This window comes from Lynx rufus, unplaced genomic scaffold, assembly GCF_022079265.1.
Source record: "Lynx rufus isolate CCGP_SWC_20201006 ecotype Redwood Valley unplaced genomic scaffold, mLynRuf1.p SCAF_13, whole genome shotgun sequence".
Classification (NCBI taxonomy): Eukaryota; Metazoa; Chordata; class Mammalia; order Carnivora; family Felidae; genus Lynx; species Lynx rufus.
In genome coordinates, this window is record NW_025814827.1 from 44,022,965 (window position 1) to 44,049,719 (window position 26,755).

Sequence of the window (26,755 nt, forward strand, 5' to 3'; positions counted from 1 at the left end):
TCAGATGAGAAGGAAGGGCATGAAGAAATTGAAGTTCAGACCAGGGAAGTTGCTCAAGGTCAAAAGATGGCAGAACTAGGACTTGAAATTAAGTCTGTCTGACTCTGAATTTGAGTGCCTTTTCTTCTTCATCACCTCACTTCCTCTCTGGTTGGGTGAATGATTTGGCATCAAATGTCCTAGGCCAGCTGGTCAGTAGGGACCAGTGAGGGGTCTCCTCCTCTGTGCAACAATTGTTAAGTGAAGTCTGAGACGCAGTTGTTAGATGTGGACTTAGTGAGATTATAAAAGGACACCAGGGTGTCAGGAGAGGGAAAGGTCCAGTTCAGACAAGCTCATGGGCTCTTTTGTGGAATAAGATTAGCATTTCCTGTTCATCTGGTTGCATAAGACGAATGGGGAGGATTCCAGGCATATAGGACCAGGTCGGGGGTCATTCTCAGCTTTATGAGTATCACACTGACTACAATCAATGGCCGCCTTCTGGGACTGTGGGAAAGTGATGTGATGGGGAATAGGGAGCCTGGTGGAATCTACCCTCTGATATATTAGCTTCCTTCAGACCAAATCTGCAAGGGGTTATACCTTCGCAAAGAACGAAAAGGAAATCGGGGTTGCTGTGCTGTTGTGCTGGAAGCTTTTACCTTTTATTCTTCTTCCTGAGGGTTCAGTTGAACCTTAGGGGGAAGCTCATCTGGGGAGGTGCTGTCGGTGCTATTGGCTTATGCTGGAGACAGCCCCAGGTGACACCTGCTGGGTACAGCCCTAGATGACAGCTGCTGGGGACAGCCCTGGGTGACAGCTGCTAGTGTGGCTCTGGCTTTCCTGCTGTGCCTCTTTTCTGGTTTGTGTCCCAGGCCAGTCTCAGACTCTGCAACAGGACCGTGACCCCAGGGCCGGGTTTAGACCTAGGATATGAGGCAGGTGACAAGAGTGACTGTGCTCTTGCTCTTGGGTGAGTTATTTTGGGATTAAAAGGAATTAGGGTGTGGCTGGGACTAGACGCTGGACTCTTTCTTGCCTGTTATCATTGCTCTTTACCTAAGATGTCAAGGACTGGCTGTGGGGTCCTGTGTTTCTCTAGGTAGAACCTCACCATTCATGCAAGGGGTGACTCAGGGCAACAAAGATGTTCTGGGTTACTGAGCCCTGGGAGATATTACCCATCCATGGGTGGGAGATATTGCCCCTGTTACATTTGTACACATGTTCCTGGGGTTCTCAAAATAAATATTTTTAAAAAGTGTCCTAAAACACAAATGGGAAGGAAATTGCATGTGTCTGCATATGGGGGGGAAGGAGGATGTGGGGGTGGATTTGACTGTGAGAGAGAACCTAGAGGTGCCGAGTTGGACCTTCAATCCACCCAGTTTCAGGATAGGAGCTAGTATTGTGTGTTGACTCCTTTTACAGGTACTTTGAGCCTCGCTAAGACCACCCAGCCCGTATTCATCGAGTCCTACGAAGGACAAGAAGTGAACATACCCTGTAACCACACCAACATCGCTACAAATGAATATATCTACTGGTACCGACAGTTCCCCAACCAGGGACTACAATTTGTTATTCAAGGATTTAAGACAAACGTGGAAAATGAAGTGGCATCCCTGTTCATCTCTGCGGACAGGACGTCCAGCACCCTGAGCCTGCCCCGGGCTGCCCTGAGAGACACTGCTGTGTATTACTGCACCGTGAGTGACTCACAGTGAGTCAGATGGGGCTGCACCTGTACGATATCCCCTGTGGGGTGGGAGGCAGAGCCCAGGGGAAGCCCCAAAGAGTTGTGCCTTCTGAACTGTTTATTGTACTTTATTGTTTCCAGAAGGCATTAGCAAATCCATGTATCATTTTTGTATTTAAAAACATTTGAGGGGCGCCTGGGTGGCGCAGTCGGTTAAGCGTCCGACTTCAGCCAGGTCACGATCTCGCGGTCCGTGAGTTCGAGCCCCGCATCAGGCTCTGGGCTGATGGCTCAGAGCCTGGAGCCTGTTTCTGATTCTGTGTCTCCCTCTCTCTCTGCCCCTCCCCCGCTCATGCTCTGTCTCTCTCTGTCAAAAATAAATAAACATTGAAAAAAAATTAAAAAAAAAAACAAAAAACATTTGAACTTACTTTTTTTGTTAGGTTTATTTTTATTTATTTGGAGAGAGAGAAAGAGTAAGCAAGAGAGGGACAGAGAGAGAGGGAGGAAGAGAGAAAGAGAGTCCCAAGCAGGCTCTGGCTGTAATCATGAAGCTTGATGCAGGGCTTAAACTCACAGACTGTGAGATCATGACCTGAGCTGAAGTCGGACTCTCAACCGACTGAGTCACCCAGGTGCCCCAATTAATTTATTTTAAAAGAGAGAGAGAGAGAGTGCACACATGCCTGCCGAGGAAGGCCAGAGAGAGAGAGAGGGAGAGAGAGAATCCCAAGCAGGCTCAGATCTGTCTGCTCAGAGTCTGACGTGGGGCTCCATCCCATAACTCTGGGATCATGCCCTGAGCTGAGATCAAGAGTGGGATGCTAAACTGACTGAGCTACGCAGGTGCCCCATTTTTTTTTTCTTTTAGAGAGAGAGAAAGAGAGAGAGTGTGTGAGTGGGAGCGAGGGGCAGAAGGATACAGAGAGAATCCCAAGCAGGCTCCACCCTGCCAGCACGGAGCCTGACTTGGGGCTTGAACCCAAGTAGTGGGAGATCATGACCTGAGCCAAAATCAAGAGTAGGATGCTCAACGGACTGAGCCACCCAAGGGTCTGAAGTCCCTATTTCTGTCTGAGTTGTCATGTCACTTTCCTTACCCTCCATTCCAACTTTCCATCTTTCCTACCTAAAACAGTTTTGAAAAAAAGGACAAAAAGGTGGGGAACGTTGGATATCTCTCTTTACTGCTTCCTCTACCCCCTCCAGCCTGAATCCTCTCCCCCAACACATTGACACCCCTGAGAAACCTTACACACGCAGCCAAGGCGGGGCCATCATTGCTGGAGTTTCCTGTAAAGAAGCAAAATGAGAAGCTGAAGCATGAGTGTGATTGGTGCTCAGTGATTCTGGAGGGACGTCGTGACTGTTGACAACACAACTTCTCTGGACCCAAGACTCTACACTCTTCAGAGTAGGGGTGAAGGCACGTCAGTGACTAGACAAGGAGTCATGAAGAGACAGTGGGGAGCCCTGCTGGGGCTTCTGTGGCTGCAGGTTTGCTGTGAGTGGGGGCGTCCCAGACGGGGGCTGGGGAGGTTCACAGCCTGCAGTGGAGGGGGAGCTGCACAGAGCTCCTGCAGGGTCTACACCCTCAGCGGGTGTTCCCGGGAATACTCTGTGGGTTTGAAAACTGCCTCAGTGGCTCTGCAGTGACTTCTTTTGTGTTTGGTTTTGTCTTTCCAAGCAGGGGTGAGAGGGATGGACGTGGAGCAGACACCTGCAGCCCTGAGCCTCCAGGAGGGAGCCAGCTCTACCCTGAGGTGCAATTTTTCCAGCTCGGTGACCAATGTGCAGTGGTTCCGACAGAACCCCGGGGGCGGCGGCCTCACCCGGCTGTTTTACATCGCTTCAGGGATGAAGCAGGATGGGAGGCTGAACTGCACGGTGAACGCTAAGGACCGGCACAGCAGCCTGCACATCAGGGCCTCCCAGCAGGAAGACTCAGCCACCTATCTGTGTGCTGTGCAGGCACAGTGCTCCCTGCTGCTCTGCAGCCTGTCCCCAAACTGCAGCTGGGCTCCCAGCCCAGGCTCCTCCACCAGGAAGCCTTCCTGTCTCAGTTTCATTTGCACAGCCTTATGTTTCGTTATTCATTTTGTCAGTCTTTTAATTGTCTATAATTATAAACTTATAATGCTAACATGGAGCTGTTAGAGATGCTAAACACAGTGGCAAGGTTCAAAGCCACGTTTAAGTAAACAGTGGAATGTCCAACTCAGGGTCAAAGCTAGAGCTTCAATGAGCAGAGACTAAATAGATTACTATGGCGTGAAGCCCACACATGTTACGTGTTGCTGCTACAACTCACCTGTTAATGTGAACACGTAGCTCAGCTTTTAGGAAGGGTAAAAAAGTGCCTGGTCTTACTTGGTCATGCTTGTATTTATGACTTTTAGTGCCTAGAGGTCCCGAATAACAAATATAATAGCAAAGCAGCTAATGTTTAGGGAACATTATGTGCAATGAGCACCACACAAACACCTTTATTACCATGTCACCTCCATAACACCTTATGATGCAGGTACTGTGTTGTCCCCACCCCCACAGTTTTACAACGAGGGTAAGAAGCTTAAAAAGTAAAAAGGTAAATGACTTCGAAAGGCAAGTTGCTAATTGGCCGACCCACTATTGGAAGAGAAGCAATGTGACTTCATCCCCCGTTCTTTTTTTAAATGTTTAGTTATTTATTTTGAGAGAGACAGAGAGAGAGCGAACATGAGTGGGAGAGGGGCAGAGAGAGAGAGAGAGGGAGAGAGAGAATCCCAAGCAGCCTCCACACTGTCAGTGAGGAGAGGAGCCTGATGTGGGGCTCAATCCCACAAACTGCAAGATCATGACCTGAGCTGAAATCAAGAGTGTGACGCTTAACCGACCCAGCCACCCAGGTGCCCCTCAGATCCCATGTTCTTTTTTTTTTTCAGATCCCATGTTCTTAATCCCTACATTCTTACTACCTTTTCAAGAACCTGTAAATCAAATTATTTAATATGATTTTAATATTATTATTTAATATTGAATTATTAATATTGATAAATATGCAGAATGTTTTCATACATGTCAATGAATAAAGAAGCATATTTTGACAATTTCTAATTAGTGACATCTAAGGTAAAGTTAGTTGTTGAGGTCCTCTATGAAGTGATGACTCCCCTATTGTTATCTGTTCTACAAAAGCACCCACTGCCATTTCCAGCAAGTCTCAGTGACCCAGGCAGCAAAAGCCAGTAGACAAATGAGACCAGACTCATGCCATGAGTAAACCTTGGCCCTATCAGCCATCGGGAATCTGCTTTCTCCCAAGAGAGAAGTAGTCAAAATTATTTCATTTGGAGTTCATTCAAACATACATTCACTCTGGACGCCTGGGTGGCTCAGTTGGTTAAGCATCTGACTTCAGTCTGGGTCATAATCTAGCTGTTCCCTAGTTTGAGCCCCACATTGGGCTCTGTGTTGACAGCTCGGAGCCTGGAGCCTGTTTCAGATTCTGTGTCTCCTTCTCGCTCTCTGCCCCTTCCCCACTCATGCTCCGTCTCTCTCTCTCAAAAATAAATACACATTAAAAAAAATTTTAAAAAGCACAAAAATCATACATTCACCCAACAAGTATTTATTCTGTAGCATGATGTGACAGGCACTCATGTGGAGGTTGAAGATATCTGATTCCACATTACAGACAAGCCTCCCATACATATGGAATTTTTATTGTACGATGGGGAGATAGGGCAAGGAAACAATTGAACAAATGACTTCAAAATATAAGTGATATTAAGAAAATAAAATGTGAAGGAGAATCGCAGTGGTCATGGAGCTTTCTGGAGTGGTGACATTTGAACTGAACCTTCAGTAATGAAAATGACAAAACACAAGGTGTTAATACCTGGGGTAAGGAAGAGTTTTCAAATGCAACAGTCGCCATTAGGCAGAAGCAAATTTGGTATATTTGTGAAAGAAGGCTGATGTTCCCAGAAGGCAGTGAGAAGGAAAGTAGTGGGTGATGTGTCAAAGAGGGAGTTAGGGGTCCAGTCGTATGTGGCCTTATACCATTATGGTTAGGTTCACATATTATTTTATATGTAATGGGAAGCATTTGAAAGGTTTTATTTTATTTTTAAAAATTTTTAGGGGCGCCTGGGTGGCGCGGTCGGTTAAGCGTCCGACTTCAGCCAGGTCACGATCTCGCGGTCCGGGAGTTCGAGCCCCGCGTCGGGCTCTGGGCTGATGGCTCAGAGCCTGGAGCCTGTTTCCGATTCTGTGTCTCCCTCTCTCTCTGCCCCTCCCCCGTTCATGCTCTGTCTCTCTCTGTCCCAAAAAAAATAAATAAACGTTGAAAAAAAATAATAAAAAAAATTTTTTTAAACATTTATTTATTTTTTGAGAGACACAGAGAGACAGAGCACAAGTAGGGGAGGGGCAGAGAGAGGGAGACACAGATTCTGAATCAGGCTCCAGGCTCTGAGCTGTCAGCACAGAGCCTGATATGGGGCTCTGACTCACGAACCTTGAGATCATAACCTGAGCTGAAGTCGGACTAAACCACCCAGGCACCCCTGAAGGGTTTTAAATAGGTGTTCTAATTTATATTTCAGAAGGATCACAGTCCATGCTCTGAGGAGTGGCTCATGGGGAAGCGTGTGGCAAGACTATGGCACAAAGACAAAAAGAGCTTCCAAGACCCAATGCAACCTGGTGGAGGCCAAGTTCTGGGAGGGGTCCTATAATATAGTCACATTTTCCTTATGTGAAGATTTCAAAAGGGAGTTATTTTAATAGCAATTGGTTAAAACCAATTTCCCATGCTAACTACCCTTATATCAGGCCTTCCCTTGTTTTAGGTGGTGTTGGAGTGGCTTCAGACATTTTTGGGACTCTGGCTAAGGTGAGATGGAGTTGAGGACACATTTAGTTTACATTAGGTGAGATATATTTATGTGATTTGTAGTGATTTCTGTGTAGAGCTAAGTTTCTGCTAATCATTCCTAGTGTAAGAATTGCTTTCAGGAATATTTCTTCTGCCTACTGTGTCCACTCTCCAAGCATTAAGACGTGAAATGGCACAAAAGTGGCTTGGACATGGGCTATGGCCCTCAGTACTTAAGTATGTGGGTAGAAGAAGAGAATCAAGGTTTGAAATATACAGAGATGTACATTGTAACTTGCCTGTTCTAGGTACCTCCTGTAAGTGGAAGGAAGCCTACAATAATTATCCTTTTGTGTCTGGTTTATTTCACTGCAGCCTGTCTTCCAGGTTCATCCATGTTGTAGCATGTGTCAGAATTTCATTCCTTTTTAAGCCTCAGTAATGTTCCGTTACATAGGTATACCACATTTTTTTATCCATTTGTCAGTTGATAGGCATTTGGGTCATTTCTGCTATTGGGCTATTATGAATAACGCTGTTATGAACATTTGTGTACAAGTTTGTAAAAATATGATTTTTAATCAGAGCCTTGAAGAATAAGAAAGAATTAGGCAAAGCTAGTTAATTCATGGGAGTGAGGATCTGGAGTATAAGAAAAGATAGGAGAAGTAGTCTGGGGCCAGACTGTGCAGATCCTTCCTTATAAGGAGTGTAGATTTTATTCTAAGTGTAACGTCAAAGCCATTGACTGAATAAAAGCTCCATAATGACATGATCTAATTAGTGTTTTAGTGCTGTCACTCTTGCTGCTATGGAAGGAATGGGTTGTAGAGAGCAAAAACAGAAAGGAGGCTACTGAGAAGACTACTGCAGTGGTTCGGGTGAGGGGGGTAATAGCCTGGATTAAGGTTATGGTGGTGAGTATTGGAATTTGTGACTGCATTCAAGATGTATTTATCAAGGGGCACCTGGGTGGTGTAGCTGGTTGAGCATCTGACTCTTGACCTCGGCCCAGGTCATGATCTCACGCTTCACTGGGCTCTGCTCTGATGGTGCAGAGTGTGCTTGGGATTCTGTCTCTCCTTCTCTCTGCCCCTCTCGGGCTTGTGCATGCGTGCTCTCTCTCAAATAAATAAAAGCTTAAAAAAAAAAAGATGTATTTGCCAAATGTTGCCAGAGGGGTGGTGGGTGAGGAAGGGGCAACATGGCAGAAGGGTAGTGGGAGATACAGGATTCCAGTTATGGAATGAGTAAGTCACGGGAATAAAACATGGCACAACGAATATGTCAATGATACTGTAGTAGAGTTGCATGGTGACAGAGGGACCTACAGTCGTGGTGAGTGCAGCATAATGCTTAAACTTGCCAAATCACTATGTTGTACACCTGCAACTAATGTAACATTGTGTGTCAACTACACACAAATAAAAACAGTTAATAAAGAAGATGTATTTATTTCTTCCATCAGATTTTTTTAAAAAATTGAGATATAATTGACATATTGCATTGTGTAAGTTTAAGATGTACAAGAGTTTGGTTTGATATGTTTATATATTGCAAAGTGATTACCACCATGTCATGTCATGTATCATTTCTTTTTCTATGGTGAGAACAATGAAGATCTAGTCTCTTAGCAATTTTGAAGTTAATCATACTGTATTTTTTATTATCATCATTGTGCTGTGCATTAGATCTCCATGACTTACGTATCTACTAGTTCTAAGTTTGTACCCTTAAACAATCTCTCCCTAGCCCCCAGCTCCTGATAAGCACCATTCAACTGTCTTTTTATGAGTTTGGTTTTTTAAGATTCTACATATAAGTGATATTATACAGCATTTGTCTTTCTCTGACATATTGCACTTGGCATAATGCTTCAGGGTCCATCCATGTAGCAAATGGCAAGCTGTCCTTCCATCTCGTGAGTGAATGATATTCCATTATATAATATACACCACATCTTCCTTATGTGTTTATATGTTCACATGTGTCTGATTTCAAGTAGACTAAGCCTGTTGAAAAAACGTGGAAAACATGTAACTTCTTCAAATTTATTTAAAATGACTCAATGCTGTGCTGAGATGAGACGGAATTCTGAAATCTACATTTACACTACGTTTTCTTTCTGTGAATCCAGTAACTTCTGACTGGAGACACACTAAGAACTTAATTTATTCAACCTATTGTTTTGTGTGTCAGTCTCCCATAGATACAGGATGAGAGGATTTGACCAGCTGGTTTAGCAGATGGGGACCCGACCACAAGATGGCAGAGCATCTCTGCTAATGTAGATATTTGAAAGGGTCCTTTTGGTTGACTCTGTAAGAGTTGGCTAAAGACAGAAGCAGATGCCTCTGTAGACAGTTTAAGAAACCACTGTGCTTTGGAGGAAATCAAGAGATAACTTGGTAACAGAAGTAGCTCTCCTGGCCGGAGACTGCCGGTCCCAATTGGAAGAAGCATGAAGACACTCATTGGACCTTTGTTCCTGTTCTTGTGGCTGCAGCTGGACTGTGAGTGGAAAGCTTTTGGGAACAGGGTGTCTTAGTAAATATTCGTTAGAAGTCTGTATGGGAGACTGGCCTCTTCCAGATTTCCTGAAGTTGCTGCAGCAAAAAAGAAATGCAGGGGCACCTGGGGTGGCTCAGTTGGTTAAGCGTCCGACCCTTGGTTTCATCTCATGGTTTGTGAATTTGAGTCTGTGTCGGGCTCTGCAATGACAGTGTGGAGCCTGCTTGGGATTCTCTCTCTCTCTCTCTCTCTCTCTCTCTCTGCGTGTCCCCACACCCCTCCGCTATCTTTCTGTCTCAAAATAAATAAATAAACATTAAAAAAAAAAAAAGGCAAACTCTGGAGAATGGCGACCTGATGCTCTTGCCTGGCTTTTCTTTTTGCACAGGTATGAGTAGAGGAGAAGAGGTAAAGCAGCACCCTTCTTTCCTGAGTGTCTGGGAGGGAGACAGCTTTGTTATCAACTGCACTTACACTGACAGTGCCTCCACCTACTTCTTTTGGTATAAACAACAGCCTGGAAAAGTCCTCCAGTTGCTTATATATACTCTTTCAAGTATGGACAAGAAACAAGAACAAAGGCTCACTGTCCTATTGAATAAGAAGGACAAACATCTCTCCCTGCAAGTCACACGCACCCATCCTGGAGACTCAGCCACCTACTTCTGTGCAGTAAGAGCACAGTGGTCCCCAAGCACCTACAGCCTGTCTCCAAACCTAAAACTGGGGTGGAAGCCTCACTCTTTTTATTTTGCCACAAGCCTTCAAGTTAGAGATTTTGCTGTATTGAATTTTAAACATATAAACATTCTAAATGATTTGAAGAGTCAGTTTCAAGTGACCCAATAAGTGTCAGAACATTGGGAATGAATACTGAAGGGAGTTAGTGATTTCTTAGTTAAATATCTTGGGGCGCGTGGGTGGCGCAGTCGGTTAAGCGTCCGACTTCAGCCAGGTCAGGATCTCGCGGTCCGTGAGTTCGAGCCCCGCGTCAGGCTCTGGGCTGATGGCTCAGAACCTGGAGCCTGTTTCTGATTCTTTGTCTCCCTCTCTCTCTGCCCCTCCCCCTGTTCATGCTCTGTCTCTCTCTGTCTCAAAAATAAATAAACGTTAAAAAAAAATTAAAAAAAATATCTAGACTTTAAGATTGACTTTATGAGTATCATTCAGAGTTCTCCTTTACCAAGGACATCTTGGTGTCAATGTCAGAGAGTGTTCTTTTTGATGGGAAGATTTTTGTCTTTTAATAATAGCACTTATTAACTTTTTGTTATTACAAAAACATTAACTCTATGTTATAAGAAGAAAATCAAAAAGATATATAAAATATAGAGTCAAAATATAATGCTATTATACAGATAAATCACGGCTAACATCTGGTATACTTTCTTCATTAAACTCTTGTTAAAAATTAGAAGCACACTAGGGGCACCTCGGTGGCTCAGTTGGTTGAGCATGTCACAGTTTTGTGGGTTCAAGCCCTGCATTGGGCTCTGTGGTGGCAGCGTGGAGCCTGCTTGGGGTTTTCTCTCTCTCTGCCCCTCCCCTGCTCACGCTGTCTCTCTCAAAAATAAATAAAAAGAAACTTAAAAAAAAACTAGAAACACACAGACTACTATTTTGACTTACTTCCACTCAATGTTATATCATAATCTGAGCATTTCACATTTGCCAAATCTTATGAAATTGAACTTTTAATGCTTTTATTAGTGATTTTATGTCATCATTTTCTTTCTTTTTTAAAATGTTTATTTATTTTTTATAGACAGAAATATTTTGATAGATAAATAATGTTTATTTATTTTTGTTTAAATTTTTATTTATTTTGAGCAGGAGAGAGAGAGGGAGAAAGGGACACACAGAATCTGAAGCAGGCTCCAGACTCTGAGCTGTCAGCACAGATCCTGATGCTCACAAACCACGAGATCACGACCTGAGCCAAAGCTGGACGCTCAACCAACTGAGCCACCCAGGTGCCCCAGTGTCACCATTGTTTCTGTAATCATTCCCTTATATTTTTGGTGAAAAATAATATTTTTCTTAACTCAGACATTACCCTTAAAACAGTTTTTTTTAAGTGTAATAGCTAACAATAACAACAACAATAATAGTAATAATTAGTATAAAGACAATGGAAAAACAAGAAATGGACTAGAATATGAAAGACTTTGAATAAAACTAAAGGGGACTTTTAAATTAATGGGGAAGAACAGGATTATCCTCAAATTATGTTGTATCAATTGTTCAGGTCAGAGGTTCTCAGACCTTCCCCAAAGCATCCCTATAGAGCAGGGAGAACAAACGTGACTTTCCTTTTTGAAATATGGATGTGAGGTGAGGGCACCGTAGCCCAAAGCAGTCTGGTGAAAGTGCAGACAGTCTCATGTTTACTTTAAAATTTATGGGTGATCATTTTTATTTTAATGCATTATGTACCCATATTAATTTTAGAGCTTAATAATTGTAAATCACTTACCAGTTTACCTATTCTCCAATTTTTCAGTAATATTAGTGCTCCCAGATGATGCATTATATTTACTACATGTTTTATCTTGAGGACAAGAGTCCTCTAATTTGAGAAGCACAGAGGTGACTATTTGAAAACAAAAGTGTTGCAAAATCATGAGGCAATCAGTAAGTGTTCGTTGAACAAATAAATGAAGTACCTCACATGATGAAATAAATTCCAGAAGTATTAAGAATTAAGTCACAGTTATTAGTAAAAAATGCAAATGCATTTGTTAATCAAGAAACTGAAGGGAGAAGAATTCTCTAAACTTAAGAGCAATGGAAGAAATCAAGGGAAAAATAGATTTGATTTGATTACATAAATATTAAAAGCTAATTTATTATATGAAAAACATGACAGAAATTATATTAAAACCACAGCTTACTATTACTTTGCTGCTAATGTGACAATAGATTAATAATATCTCTGAATAATTTCTATATGCGTAAGAAGGAACACATTGATATCGAAATAGGTAAATATTCAGCAGGTACGCTGAGGGAGCTTACACAGGAAAAAATACCATGCTTCACAAACACATGGAAAATGTTTAAGCTCACTGGTATTCACAGAAATGTAGAAAAATAACTTAAAAAAACCATTAGGGAGTTGTAGGAATAATTTAATAGCGATTTAAAGAATAGAGAACTTGAGGAGGATGCTGTGAAATAAACAGACTAGTGGGATAGTAACTTTGTAAGCTATTTCGGAAAGTAATTAAAAAAGCATGACTTCCTGGTCTAAAAACAGATTAATATCCTTGTAATTTTTTTCCTAGAAAATTTGTCTTCCGGAAAACCCTCCATGCATATGAAAATTATTATTTACAAAACTATTTGGGAAATTATTTATAGTACCCCAAAATTGAAACCCAAGATGTCTAATCTTAAAGGGAAGGGCTTAACCACCCAAATGGAATATTAGATAGTGAATAAATGGTATTTATGAAAGAGAATCTATAATGGTTATTTAAAAGTGATCACTGAAAAGAATCAAGATATAACTGGTGTGATTATTACTTAATATTGCTACTTAGTGAAAATCTGAGCAGCACAAAGGTTGGAAAGTAAGACACCAAGATATTGGTAATGTATATCCTTGCTTAATAGGATAAGTAGTGATTCTTCTCTTTTCCATATTTTCTAAAGTATAAGTCTTATTTGATTTAAGGTATCTCTAATCCATCATTTTCTGCAAATTCTCTAAAATTCCTCCCAGCTCTGAAGTGCAGTGAACCCTGGTTCAGTCACTATACCTCACAGCGAGAAGGCTGGTTGTGCAGCCTGCATTGTATTCATTCTCTTAAAAAATTTTTTTAAATGTTTATTTATTTTTTGGGGTGGAGAGGGGCAGAGAGAGAGAAGGAAACAGAATCTGAAGCAGGCTCCAGGCTCTGAGCTGTCACCACAGAGCCCGATGTGGGGCTCGAATTCATGAGCCAAGAGATCATGACTTGAGCCAAAATCAGATGCTTAAGGGACTGAGCCACCCAGGCATCCCTGAGTTCCTTCTCTTAGAGTTAAGAGTTCACATTTACTGAGTTCTCATTGTGCATGATGTATGTACAAAGTGTTTTATGGACGTCAGTTCATCTATGTCTCCTCATAACATCCTGATGATATTCTTGTTTCAAAGATAAAGAAATTGGTGCTTGAAGATGTTAAGTAGCTTGCTCAAGCTCCGTCAGAGATTAAATGTAAGGGTAGGTTTCAAAGCTGGGATGGCTTGAGTTTGGAACATACTCCACAATGCCTATCAACCTCAGTCTCCAAATTACTCTTGTGGGCAAGCAGCCAGGTTAAATGTACAGAATTTCCATAATATTACTTACTTGGCGAAAAGCCTCAGTAGGTTTTTTGCTAATAAATAACCTACAAACAAATCCAAACATTCAAAATCTTCTGTCTTCTCGACCTAAATTTTCCTTCCAGCTTCATTTCTCAGCATCCCCTAGTCCATTTTCTTCTTTCTTCTTTCCATGCATTCATTTGCCTATCTGGCTGTCCATTTATCTATCCATCATTTAGGCTACAGAATGGCCTAAATGTATCTGAGAAAGTGACTACAATATGCCCACCTTAGCATTAGCAAAGTAGAAAAGAAAGAAATTCTGATGTATGCAATCAGAGGACTGTTGTATTTAAAAATAACAATTTACCTTTCAGAGAGCTTGGTTCTGCATGAACCAGGAAACTTCCCTGATTTGAATTCCTGTTGGGTTAAAAATTTTTTTTTAATGTTTATTTATTTTTGAGACAGAGACAGAGCGTGAACAGGGGAGGGGCAGAGAGAGAGAGAGGGAGACACAGAATCCAAAACAGGCTCTAGGCTCTGAGCTGTCAGCACAGAACCCAAAATGGGGCTTGAACCCATGAACTGTGAGATCATGACCTGACCTGAGCCAAAGTCAGACACTTAACTGACTGACTGACCCAGGCACCCTGAGTTCCTGTTGGGTTTAAAGTGAGTGTTTACTTACATTAGCCCAACAAGATCAAGAAGAAAACCTTTTGAAGTCAAAGCAATAATTTTCCTGCCTGAGGGAGGCCAGTTAGGATGAAGAGAGGAGGTTCACTCCCGGATCTGAGAAAGTTCCCTAGAATTCAGCCATGCATTGTCCTGTGCCTTACATTATCTACAGCTGGTGGCAGCCTCTGGCAATTGTGGGAACATCAGAATAGCCTGACTGGGCAGTGGAATGGACACCTGGGGAAACGTGATCATTTGTCCTGTATCAAACCTTAATGCTCAAATTCCCTTTTCTGGATTGAGACTCAAAAAGCATTCTTCTAGACTTATGACTTAAAGTGTGAGCTGAGAATGAGCGGCATCGACATCGCCAGGAAACCTGTTAGAAATATAGACTATCCAGGGGTGCCTGGGTGGCTCAGTTGGTTGGGCGTCCAACTTTGGCTCAGGTCACGATCTCACAGTTTGTGGGTTCAAGCCCTGTGTAGGGCTCAGTGCTGATGGCTCAGAGCCTGGAGCCTGCTTCGGATTCTGTGTTTCCCTCTCTGTTCTTCCCCCGCTCACGCTCTGTCTCTCTCTGTCTCAAAAATAAATAAAAATTAAAAAAAAAAAAAAAAGAAATATAGACTATCCAGTCCTACCAGGGACCTAATGGTAGAGATCCTGGGCTGGCTGCCCCAAGACAGGCCACTTTGGCACCAAGATTATTTTGAGTTAAAAGGCAATCAAAACCCAGCAGATTCAGGAAAAGCTTTTTACCTCCGCCCCTACCCAATAATTGCTTAAAAAGAATTTAGATAGAGCACCTGCTCCAGGAAGAGAGTTTCCACCATAAATAACTATATTATACTATGAACTAAGTGTGATAGATGGGGAGAAACTTAACAAAGCCTGTTTGTCAAAGTCCTCTGTGTCCATTGTGGCTCAAATTGCTTACTAAATATGTACCTTTCCATCTTCCTGTGAGTTGCTTTCCTTCCCTTTGAAGTTCTGGACCCCTGCCTCTTTCTCCTTAGTTCAGAATGAGATATACACCTCATTTTGCCTGTCTTTGGAATTTCCATGTCTGTGTGGATTCCCCTTAAGTACAAAATCATATTTGATTTTCTCCTGTGAATCTGTTTCATCACCATTTGATTCCTAGTCTGGCTAGAAAGACCTTGAAGGGAACAGGATATTCTTGCTCCCCTACATAATGAAAAAGAATCTGTAGTTTAGCAAAATCCCTAGGTAATTGGTAAGCACGTGAGAAGCACTTGTCTGGAGCACATTTTATTATTGTCAAAAAGCTTCTGAACACGAGATGGCGGTGTTTACTATCTTATTGGGATCCTTTCTCAGATTTGAAACAAGTTCTCTATTTATTTATTTATTTATTTATTTATTTATTTATTTATTTTTAACGTTTATTTATTTTTGAGACAGAGAGACAGAGCATGAACAGGGGGAGGGGCAGAGAGAGAGGGAGACACAGAATCTGAAACAGGCTCCAGGCTCTGAGCTGTCAGCACAGAGCCTGACGCAGGGCTCGAAATCAAAGACCCTGAGATCATGACCTGCGCCGAAGTCAGACCCTTAACTGACCAAGCCACCCAGGCGCCCCATGAAACAAGTTCTCTTTAAAGTTGGATTAGACCAGTGTGTGTCTGCAGAGGGCTGAACAAGCTTGTCACTGATTGGGTAGGAAAGAGACTTCCTCCCATAGAAGAACCCCAGTAACACCCACCTAACTAAAGAGAATGGCTTTTTGATTGAGGAGACTGAGTCCACATATCAAGCTATAGTTGGGGAGAAGAATGGAGCTGTTCTTGGGAGCTATTTTGGTGATTTTGTGGCTTCCAGTGGACTGTGAGTTGGAGGCTTCCTGGTGATGAGAACAAAGAGATCCAGAGATCCAGGCCATGGGATGGAGAGGGAAGAGCTAGGATCCATTCTGCTTCATCTTTGGTTATATCTGGGGTTGTGGAAAGAAAATATGACTCTTAAGAGTGTAGTGTAGTGACTAAACCTCCTGTTTCTGGTATTGTGTTTCTGCCTAGGGGTAAGCAGCCAAAAGATGGAACAGAGTCCTCAGTCCCTGAACATCCAGGAGGGTGAGAAGGCCGTTCTGACCTGTAACTGCACAAATTTTTCTCCAGTGGTCTTCCAGTGGTACCGACAAGATCCGGGAAGAGGCCTTGTCTTCTTGCTACTAATACGTGAAAATGAGAGTAAAAAACAGACAGGAAGACTGAAGGCCACCTTTGATAAGACCATCAAACAGAGTTCCTTTTACATAACAGAACCCCAGCCTTCAGACTCAGCCACCTACCTCTGTGCTGCAAACACACAGCAGGGTCCTATCACCTGCTTCCTGTACCCAAACTCTGCTAACAACTCTCGCAGTCAACAGAGCTGCTGGCTGCACTGACCCCAAGGGTTTAATATGCTCCTGGCATATTAAATGGGGGTACTTGAAAAGATTAAAGGGTGTGAGAAGGAGCACTGGACTGACCATGAGGGAGTGGGGGATCCATCTCCCAGCCTGAGCACTGCTGATACCACTGTGTGACTTTAAGCAACTGGTGAGATTTGCAGGTCTCAGTTTCCTCATCGGACCATGAAGGGCTTACTTACCACAGGATTCCCAAGTCTGTCTCAGTTCTGAAATTCAGAGCCTAATTTTTCAGGAAAAATGAATATGCCCTGAAGAGTGCCAGAGAGCAAGAAAAGAGAATTTGCATGCATGCGTGTGCACACACACGTGTGTGTGTGTGTGTGTGTGTGTGTGTGTGTGTGTGTGTGTATGAGCTTAAGGACAATTAATTCTGCCCAATTTTTGTGACTAGGCCAGAACAGCATGAGACATAGAGAGGGTTAAACACATTCCTTTTAAACAGAGAATGTAGTTTCCTCTACATAAAGAACAAAAACAAACAAAATGCCCCTGTCTAAATATTTCTGAGACCCTTCTAAACTGAACTCCAAGTGATGATGATGATGACGGTAAGGATAAAAAAATTGACCTGTGTTAAATAACAAAACTGAGCCAAGTAAAATTGAAGATCTAACTGGCTTTATTAAATGATTTGTGAATCCAGAGAAGCATTCCATCCAGCATGCAGAGGAGAAAGCTCCACAGAGCTGCAGGAATGGAAAGGGTTTTAAAGGCAGAGAGAAGGCATTAAAAAAAAAAAAAAAAGAATTTATTAGCAAGGAATGCGATGTTTAGGTAAGGTCCCCTCCTAAGGGGTAAGGGGTCTTCCAGAGGATTGCCTGAAATTCCAGTTTGGCTGGTTAAAGGTACATTCCTGAAGGGGTTGAAACTGCAGTTAGGTTAGTTATTAAATCTTGATTTATTGATTTAGAGCCACAAGTAGCTCCATTATGGTCATGCAGTTTTCTTTTTCATACCTATGTTGTTTGTTATTCATTTTGTGAATGGAGGACCATACTATATTGGGCAATAGGCCATAAGTCATGAGTCTTGTAAAGATGGGTTTAGAACCTTTGTTTACTGTGTGTGTGGTATCAGTGAGTGTGTCTATGTATAACTTTTTTCTTATATAAAGAATTTTTTTCATGTTTATTTATTTTCATTTTTGAGAGAGGGAGAGAGAGCTGGGGAGGGGCAGCGAGTGAGGGAGACAGAGAATCCTAAGCAGGCTTTGCACTGTCAGCACAGAACCTGATGCATGGCTTGAACTCACAACTGTGAGGTCATGACGTGAGCCAAAATCAAGAGTTGGATACTTAACTAACTGAGCCACCCAGGCGCCCCTATGTATAACTTTTTAATAGAAGTAACTTGCACCTTATCATGCTAGGCACGGGTTCTGAGTTGAGGACTTCTCTATTTTTTTTGAACGCTGCACTTTCATTTCTATTGAAAGGGAGCAGAAAAACGTTCTAGATTTTTTTTTAAGTTTATTTATTTTGAGAGACAGAGAAAGAGAGAGAGAGGGAGAGAGTACGAGTGGGGGAGGGACAGAGACAGAGGGAGAGAGAGAATCCCAAACAGGCTCTGAGCTGTCAGCACAGAGCCTGATTTGGGGCTTGAACTCATGAACTGTGAGTTCATGACTGAGTTGAAATCAAGAGTTGGATGCCTAACCGACTGAGCCCCCCAGGGGGCCCAAGAAGATAGCACCTTAAATATGGACAACCACCATACCCTTTGTTTACTGTGCTTTGGCTGAAAACCTTCCATAATTGGCATATCCCTCACCCCCCAACATCTTTCTTTGGTCTTTAGCTGAAGATGGTATTGAAGGTGATGGTTTGGGTCTTTTCTGGGAGTTACTCAGTTTTTCTGGGTCTCTCTCACAAATACGGGAAACGTACATACCATCAAACTTCTGTTTGTTTTTCTTCTGTTGATCTGTCTTTTGTTACAGGGAAGTGGGGGGGAGGTTGTCTCAGTCAAGAACCTAGAAGATTAGAAGGAAAATTATTTTTCCTCCCCCCCTTTCATCCATATATTACCTCCTTTCTTGATCCATTTTCAGTTTATTAATTAGCAAAAGGACAGACTCTAGATGTCATGGCATATTCAGTTACTAATATTAAATAAAGAAAATTCAACCAAGTAACTTTAAAGATCTAGTGGGCTTTATGAAGTGATTCATGAATCTGGCAGCATTCCATCTAGCAAGTAAAGGAGACTTCCCAGGAATTGTATACAATGGAATGTTTTAAGAGGAAGGAGGGTGGGGCAGAAAGTTATTAGCATAAGAAAAGGATAGTTTCAGGCAAAATCACCTACTCTGGGGGGGGGGCAGGGGTTTTACGCAGATTACGTCATCTTTCTTGAGGGGACAGGTGGGGGGGGGATAAAGAGGGTCCACGTGACAGATTATCTCATTGGTGCTGACCACAAAATTCCAGATTGATTGGCTTAAAATTCCACCCATGGAGAGGTTGAAACTGCAGTTAAGTCTTAAGTTTGCTGTCCTGGATGCAGCTGACTCCACCTTGGGCCTGTGACTCTTTTTAATACTAATGATGGCAGAATTGTGGGTTTTTTGGCTGACTCAGTTTGGGGTTATGGTTGATATCTCAGTCTACTCGGAGCCACATGGAGCATTGCCATCATGGTACTATCATTATGTTGTTTGCGTGTGAGTGTAGGGAAGAGACGCTAAAAGAACAGAGGAAGAAAATGATAAAATGAGAAAAGTAGAATCTGAGAGTTAGAATGTACATTAGTAGTCATACTGTCCAAATTCTTAATTTTAATCACAATCAATATAATAGAAATAGCTAGGAACATTAGGAAGCTAGGAAATAATTGGATCTGAGTGCTGGCATCCGGGATTTTTTAGAGAGAAGAGACCTAACACAGGATTGTTAACCATGGTTAGACTTATTGAAGATTCATGAGCCTCCTGAAATTGAACATAGGTGTTGTGTTATTGAGGCATAAGTGTTATTTGGGAGGAATTTTCACTGCATTTTTAAAAGGTGTTGATGAGCCACAAAAGATCCAGAGAATTTGGATAAGAGTAAGAGTCATGTGAGGAAAGGAGGTTGAGAGAAGGATGGAGAATCAGCCAGCAGCTCAGGACAGGGATGGGGAGGGAACTAAGAAATTATTGAATGTAAAAGAATTACATTAGAATTGAGTAAATTGTTTTCTCCCACGAGGAACTGGCATACTTTCTAGTTTGTAATACATGGGAGGTTAAGTTATAATTGGCAGTACAGTATTTAAAAAGATGGGCACGGTTGGGGTGCCTGGGTGGCTCAGTTGGTTAAGTGCCAACTTCCGCTCAGGTCACGATCTCACAGCTTGTGAATTCAAGCCCCTCATTGGGCTCTGTGCTGACAGCTCTGAGCCTGGAGCTCACTTTGATTCTGTGTCTCAGTCTCTCTGTCCCTCCCCTGATCACGCTCTGTTTCTCTCTCTCTCTCAAAAATAAAATAAACATTAAAAAAAAAAAAAAAAGATGGGCACGGGAGTCTAACACATCACCGTTCAAATCCTAATGGACCAGCTATGTAGTTAGTCTTGGACAAGTGTCTCAAGCTTTCTGAGCATCAATGTCCTCTTCTGTAAAAAGCTAGTAATTAGAAGGACTTCATAAGATTATTGTTAGGATTTAGCAAAATTCCAAAAATACAGACATTTATTAAGGTCCTGATTTATTGCTTAATTTATGTTCCAATCGACTCTGATAGTAGCAAGTACACTAGTAGATTAGGTATTCAACAGATACTCGTTTTTATGGTTGTTTTTCTCATTTCCTCCAGGAAGTCCAGACTTAAACTCTCTGCTATGGGTGTTAAATTTACCCTTTCGTATTTCTATTTCATTAATCTTATTGCAAATCACCTCAAAATCTATTTAAAATAAGCCAGTATGTAAATCTGTATTTCATGACCTAGAATCTTTAACAAATATTATTGAGTACGTGCTATGTCCCATGCATATACAATATAGATATCTATACACAATAAATATTCACCAGTGAATAAATCAGGTAAAAATTTCTGCCCTAGTGGACTTGACATTCTATCAAGGCAGACAGATAATTTTTAAAAAGTGATAAATAATAAATCACATAGTATATTAGAAGATACTAAGTGCTATGGAAAGAATAATGCAGGGAATTGGAAATTGGCAACATTGAGCTGGAGTTGACTCTGGTTGTAATTTTAAATAGGAAGAAGGGACCATTGTTGTCCTCTCTGAATAAATATATGAAGGAAGTGAGGAAGGAAGCCATACAATCATTCAGGAGAGCAGCTCAGGCAGATGAAACAACTAGTGTGAAGCACTTGAGGCAGGAGCTGTCCCAGACATAGCAAGGGGGCCAGTGTGGCTGGAGGGAGGGCCACCAGTGGGAGAGGAATAAGAGATTGGATCACAAAAGTAACAAGGGCCAGACCAGGTAGGGCTTCAGGCTATGCTGTGCTGAGAATAAACTCTTGGGAGTTCAGAGCAAAAGTTACCCTATTGCCATAATCTAGGCCAGATGATGGTGGTTTGGACCAACGTGGTAGCAGTAGTGGTGCTGAGAAGTCAACAAACTCTGACTATGTTTTGAAGGTGGACCCAACAACATTTGCGGACATATTGCATGGGTATGTGAAAAAAAAAATCAAGGATGCCTCCAAAGTTTTTGACCTAAACAAATAGAAAGAAGGGCTTGCCATTAAGAGAGATGAGGAAGATTGAGTAGGCTTGTGGGCACTAGACCACAGGGAGAGGAAGATCAGTTCAGCTGTGACGTGCGAAGTTTGAGTAGTTGCCTTTTGGAAATACAAGTCTCGACCTCGGGAGAGAGGGCCAGGCTAAAGATACAAAATTGAAAGTCATCAGTCTACAAGTGGTAGCAGACACGAGCCTATGGGTATCAGAGTTCTATAAACACTGAAACATTTCTGTTTTGATTGGGATAACACTTGACAAAAAATATTTTATTTTCAGAGACAGAGAGCACAAGCAAGGGAGACAGAGAGAGAGAGAGGATCTCAAGCAGGCTCCATGCCCAGCGCAGAGACCTATTTGGGGCTTGATCTCATGACTGTGAGATCATGACCTGAGTTGAAATCAAGAGTTGCACACTTAACTGACTGAGCCACCCAGGCATCCTGAAAAATATCATTTTGAACTACTCTATGAACCAGCAATTGCACTACTAGGTATTTATCCAAAGGATATAAAAATGCTGATTTGAAGGGACACTTGTACCCCAATGTTTATAGCAGCACTATCCACAATTATATATAGCAGCTGAATTATGGAAATAGCTCAAATGTCTGTCAATTGATGAATGGATTAAGAAGATATTGTATGTATACACAATGGAATACTACTGGGAGATAGAAAAGAATGAAATCTTGCCATTTGCTACAAGGTGGATGGAACTGGAAGTTATTATGCTAAGCAAAATAAGTCAGTAAGAGAAAGACAGATATCATATGATTTTACTCATATGTGGAATTTGAGAAACTTAACAGATGATCATAAGGGAAGGGAAGGAAAAATAAGATAAAAACAGAGAGGGAGGCAAACCATAAGAAACTCTTAAATACAGAGAACAAACTGAGGGTTGCTGGGGGTAAGGTGGGAGGGGCTGGGTAAATGGGTGATAGGCATTAGGAGGGTGTTTTTTGAGATGAGCACTGGGTGTTATATATAAGTGATGAATCACTGGGTTCTAATCCTGAAGCCAAGACTACACTGTATGTTAACTAACTTGCAAATTAAAAAGAATAATAAAATTAAAGATAAATAAGTAAATAAGTAAGTAAGTAAATAAATAAATAAATAAAGCTTTATTGGAACACACACACACACACACACACACACACGCACACACAAGGAGGATATTTTGGATCATTTGAATGACTGTGATGTACTAGGGTACCGTCATGCAATTTCAATACCCTAAAGTGGGTATAATTGTGTGATGTCAACTGAGGGCCAAATATTATCATACTGCATCATACAGATGTTCTGCAGTAGTAAGAACAGAGAAAAATGGTACGAAAGTTGAGGTATTATATGTTATATGATAGTAAAGGCAAATCACATTCGGAAAAAATCAAGTAGTTGTAGCTCCAATGGCCATAAGCAGTTTTAGCATATATATAATATATTATTATGACATATATTCTAGTAACTACCTGCAATGGTTTATTATCAGAAAGAGAACTTTCTGCATCTGAAGTCTGAAGTCTGAAGACTTTAGCATTTAGTTAATCTTAAAAAATTTTTTAGTATGGTGTTTTGGAGGTGCTTCATTGCCTGGAACGAGCCATCTTGATAAGGGCTCCAAAATTAAAAATGAATTTATTTTTAAAATGGAAAAATATGACAAAATTAATGACCATGAGTCAAACAATTTTCTATCATGCTCAAAATTAAAATTAGTAAGTTAAATATAAACATCAATACAAATTTTATACTGTAAATACCCAACATTAATGACATCACTTTAATGTCCAGGGAAAACCACAAGGAGGCACTCTTTTCCTCAGATGTTTATTCCCACAGTCAGATGGTGGTTTGACACTCCTCAGCCCTACTTCTCTGGGCATATTCTGTTCTCTTTCCAGTTGGCAAGTTGCTGTAGGGCAAGAAGGTGCTCTTTCCAAAGGAGGAAGGACTCTCCAGAAGATCCCATTCAGAATCCAGAATCAGAATAGAGCAGCACCTTATGAGCTTTGGTATATTTAGGGGTACAGAGCCATTTTCTCTTCCCACAGCTCAAACAGCCATGTTTTCTGCTTTTTGCTCAATGCATGTGGTGGTCCTGCTAGTAATTCTCAGTGAGTAAGATTTCATATTTTTAAATCTATTTTTATTGTTTTTAAGTTTAATTCCAGTGTAGTTAACGTAATGTGACATTCGTTTCTGGTGTACAACATAGGGATTCAACAGTTGTATACATTACTCAGTGCTCCTGATGATGAGTGTATTCTTAATCCCCTTACCTGTTTCTCCCACTCACCTCCCCTCTGGGATTCCTTTGTTTGTTCTCTATAGTTAAGAGTCCGTTTTTCGGTTTGTCTCTCTCACTTTTTTCCCTTTGTTCATTTGTTTTTTTCTTCAATTCCACATATGAGTGAAATCATACGGTATTTGTCTGTCTCTAACTGGTTTCACTTAGCATTATACACTCTAGATCCATCCACGTTCTTTCAAATGACAAGGTTTCATTCTTTAGGGCTGAGTTATATTCCTTTGTGTACATGTACCACATCTTCCTTATCCACTCATCTATCAATGGACAATTAGGCTGTTTCCATAATTTGGCTATTGTAAATAATGCTACAATAATCATAGAGGTGCATATGTCCTTTTCAATTAGTGTTTTCATTACCTTTGGGTTACTCCCCAGTAGTGTAATTACTGGGTCATAGGGTAGTTCTATTTTAATTTTTTGAGGAATCTCCATACTGTAGTAATGACCAAAGGCACATGTGCAGGACTTGTTGGGATCTCCAGAGGATGTGGGCTGCTCTTTATGCCATCGAACCTTAGACTGCAATCATTAGATTTTGACAAACGCTCATCTCAATTCAAATTGCTGCCTATTGCTCAGAGAAGTGCAGTGTCAGGGTTAGAAGGTGGCTTATGGAGTATATCGATACTTTTTATTCCCCAGTGGAGACTCAGGGACCCAGATGGAAAGACAAGTGACCCTCTCAGAAAAGGCTTTTCTTACCGTAAAGCACTCCTGTGCTGCCACAGTGTACGTATGGTTCCCTTCTCTGGTGCGTTCACTGTCCTAGTGAAATTGTGCAGTTTTCTTGAGAGCCACAAAGGAAAATGAGATGGAAGCAACAAAGATTTTGAAGCCACAAGTGAAGGAAAAAAAACCCCTTTCACTGGGAGAAACTTTCAGTCCACATGTCAGACAGGGTAGTGTGTGGCTGTGCTGAGTGATGCCACCGGGAGAGGCTGGGGGGTGGGGGTGGGGGCGCAGCAAGCGCAAGCCCTCAGAGGACCAGTCAGGACCCATCTGCTGAGGACTGGTGTTCATGACTCATTCTGGTTTCAGAAAATTCTACTATGGTTTGACCCTCAGGTACCCTGGCAGGTATGAAGATCACCCAGATTGACTTCAAGAACACAGTGGAAAAATAGGAACTGACCAGGTCCTGAACTTAACACCCCCTTGTAGAAATGAGAAACAGGGTCTGACATCTTCCATCAAGGATCAGTGGTGGACGGAGTTAGAGTATCATGCTAAGCGAAATAAGTCGGTTAGAGAAAGACAAATACGATATGATTTCCCTCAGATGTGGAATTTAAGGAACAAAACAGATGAACATGGGGGGAAAAAGAGGCAAACCAGGAAACAGACTCTTAATGATAAAGAACAAACAGGGTTGCTGGAGGGGAGGTGGGTGGGGATGGGCTAGATGGGTGATGGACATTAAGGATTGTATTTGTTGTGATGAGCACAGGGTGTTATAGGTACGTGATGAATCACTAAATTCTACACCTGAAACTAATATACACTCTATGTTAACTAACTGGAATTTTAATAAAAACTTGAAAAAGAAAAAAAAAATCAATGACGTGATCTCTGTCTCCTCCTTCCAGACAAAGTCCAACCCTGTGACTTTGGTCAAGGGTATCCCCCCAATTAGAGATGTATATGATTTTCTCTTTAGAGACACAGCGTGAGATAGATGGGGTTGCATCTGCATAACGTCCTCCTGACACAGAGAGGGTTATTTCCTAGGGAACAGAGGAAAATACCAAATACCAAAGCAACTGGCTCTTACGGAAAGAATGAAAGGGAGGAGGGAGAAACAGTTCCCACATGTACAAGAAGAATGGAAGGAAAATTATATTTATCATAGTTTCTTTTGGTGCAAACAAAATAGCAGTCATGGACTGCTGCTCTCCAAAGAAGTGGACACAAGCACATACTGGAAGAAATGGCTCATGTCCAAATCCTGTGCACACTCCCTGCCCTCTTTTTCTCCTCCCTACTATATCTTGATTAGTCGGCTTCTTAAAGCAACCCGAGACAGAGGGGGCAGTGTCTGTATCATCTGAAGAGAAAAAACGGTTAGGTTTACATTCTTCATCAGATCACAGTTCAGGAATGGTGGTTGGGGGAAATCACGTAGCTCCCTCGACTCTTTTCCTTATCCAGAAGAGGTTAACTCTTTTTGTTATCCTCAAGGAGACTAATGAAGAAGTGGAATGTAACAGGGTGGGTAGAGGAAGAGTGGAGAAGAAAGAAAAGGGAACTTTGGATTGTATTGCATCTAGTCCTGGGGGCTCCTCACATATGGGGATCGCTTCCCTCGTATATTGCAGTCACTGGGTGAATAGTTACTTATTTATTATTTTATTTTGAGCCATAAAAAGAATTTGATTTTCAGGGAGAAGGGGCCTTGTTAGAGAGAAGACTGACAGAGGCATTCAGTGTGTCTCAGTAACTCAGGAAGTGCAGTGGAAGGCAGCTGTGAAAGATACTGAAAATGTCAATTGCAGTGAAGGGTCCTTTCCCCTTTCACTTTCTCTTTTCCTCCATTCCCTTCCAGGAGTCTTTTCTAATGTTTCCTTTTCTCACTGGCCCTCTCTGTCAGTGTTATGAATGAGCTGAAGCAATAACCCTTCTCTCATTTGAATTCTAAAATTATTAGTTCTTCCTTCTTGGTTTACAAGTTTAAAATTCCTTTTTATAGAAAAAACAATCTATGTGCCTGGTAAACAAAAAACCTGAAAGACAGCAAGAAGATATACAATAAAAAAATAAGTAAGTTTCAGAGTTTTGGTTGAACACAGTTGATTGAATATTCACGTTTCTCTCTGCAGCCTCCTGAAAGTCTACTAAAATGTTAATAAAGAATTTCAAGGGGCGCCTGGGTGGCTCAGTTGGTTGAGTGCCTGACTCTTGATTTTGGTTCAGGTTATGATCCCAGAGTCGTGGGACTGAGCTCTGTGATGGTCTCATGATGGGCTCTGTGCTGAGCATGGAGCCTGATTAAGATTCTGTCTCTCTTCCCTGCTCTGCCCTTTTCCCCTGTTTGCATACTCTCTCTCTCTTTCTCTCTAAAATAAACAAATAAGTAAAAAATAATAAAAAAAAGAATTCACAAAATATATAAGCACACAAGCACAAAGCAACCAGGAAAGATGGTGACAGCACAGGAGACATCAAGATGATGTTTCAAGGATGGAAAGCAAGTGGAGAAGAGATAAGGGGTTTGGCAGAGAGAAAATATGTGGCTGCAGTAGGAAAGCCAACAGGAGGCAGTTCTATTTATG

General features: G+C 41.7%; 4 gene segments (V, D, J or C); all 4 read left to right on the forward strand.

Moving 5' to 3' along the window:
* Positions 1-777: 777 nt before the first annotated feature.
* On the forward strand, positions 778-3,094 carry LOC124508190 (T cell receptor alpha variable 4-like). The segment is given in 3 exon segments: positions 778-955; positions 1,414-1,705; positions 2,891-3,094. Coding segments are annotated over 3 exon segments (435 nt in total).
* A 9-nt stretch (positions 3,095-3,103) lies between these two features.
* Positions 3,104-4,264, forward strand: LOC124508289 (T cell receptor alpha variable 22-like). The segment is given in 3 exon segments: positions 3,104-3,185; positions 3,372-3,713; positions 4,206-4,264. Coding segments are annotated over 3 exon segments (453 nt in total).
* A 4,170-nt stretch (positions 4,265-8,434) lies between these two features.
* On the forward strand, positions 8,435-9,957 carry LOC124508782 (T cell receptor alpha variable 5-like). The segment is given in 2 exon segments: positions 8,435-9,055; positions 9,442-9,957. Coding segments are annotated over 2 exon segments (513 nt in total).
* Positions 9,958-15,753: 5,796 nt separating this feature from the next.
* Positions 15,754-16,441, forward strand: LOC124508291 (T cell receptor alpha variable 6-like). The segment is given in 2 exon segments: positions 15,754-15,879; positions 16,071-16,441. Coding segments are annotated over 2 exon segments (423 nt in total).
* Positions 16,442-26,755: the final 10,314 nt, after the last annotated feature.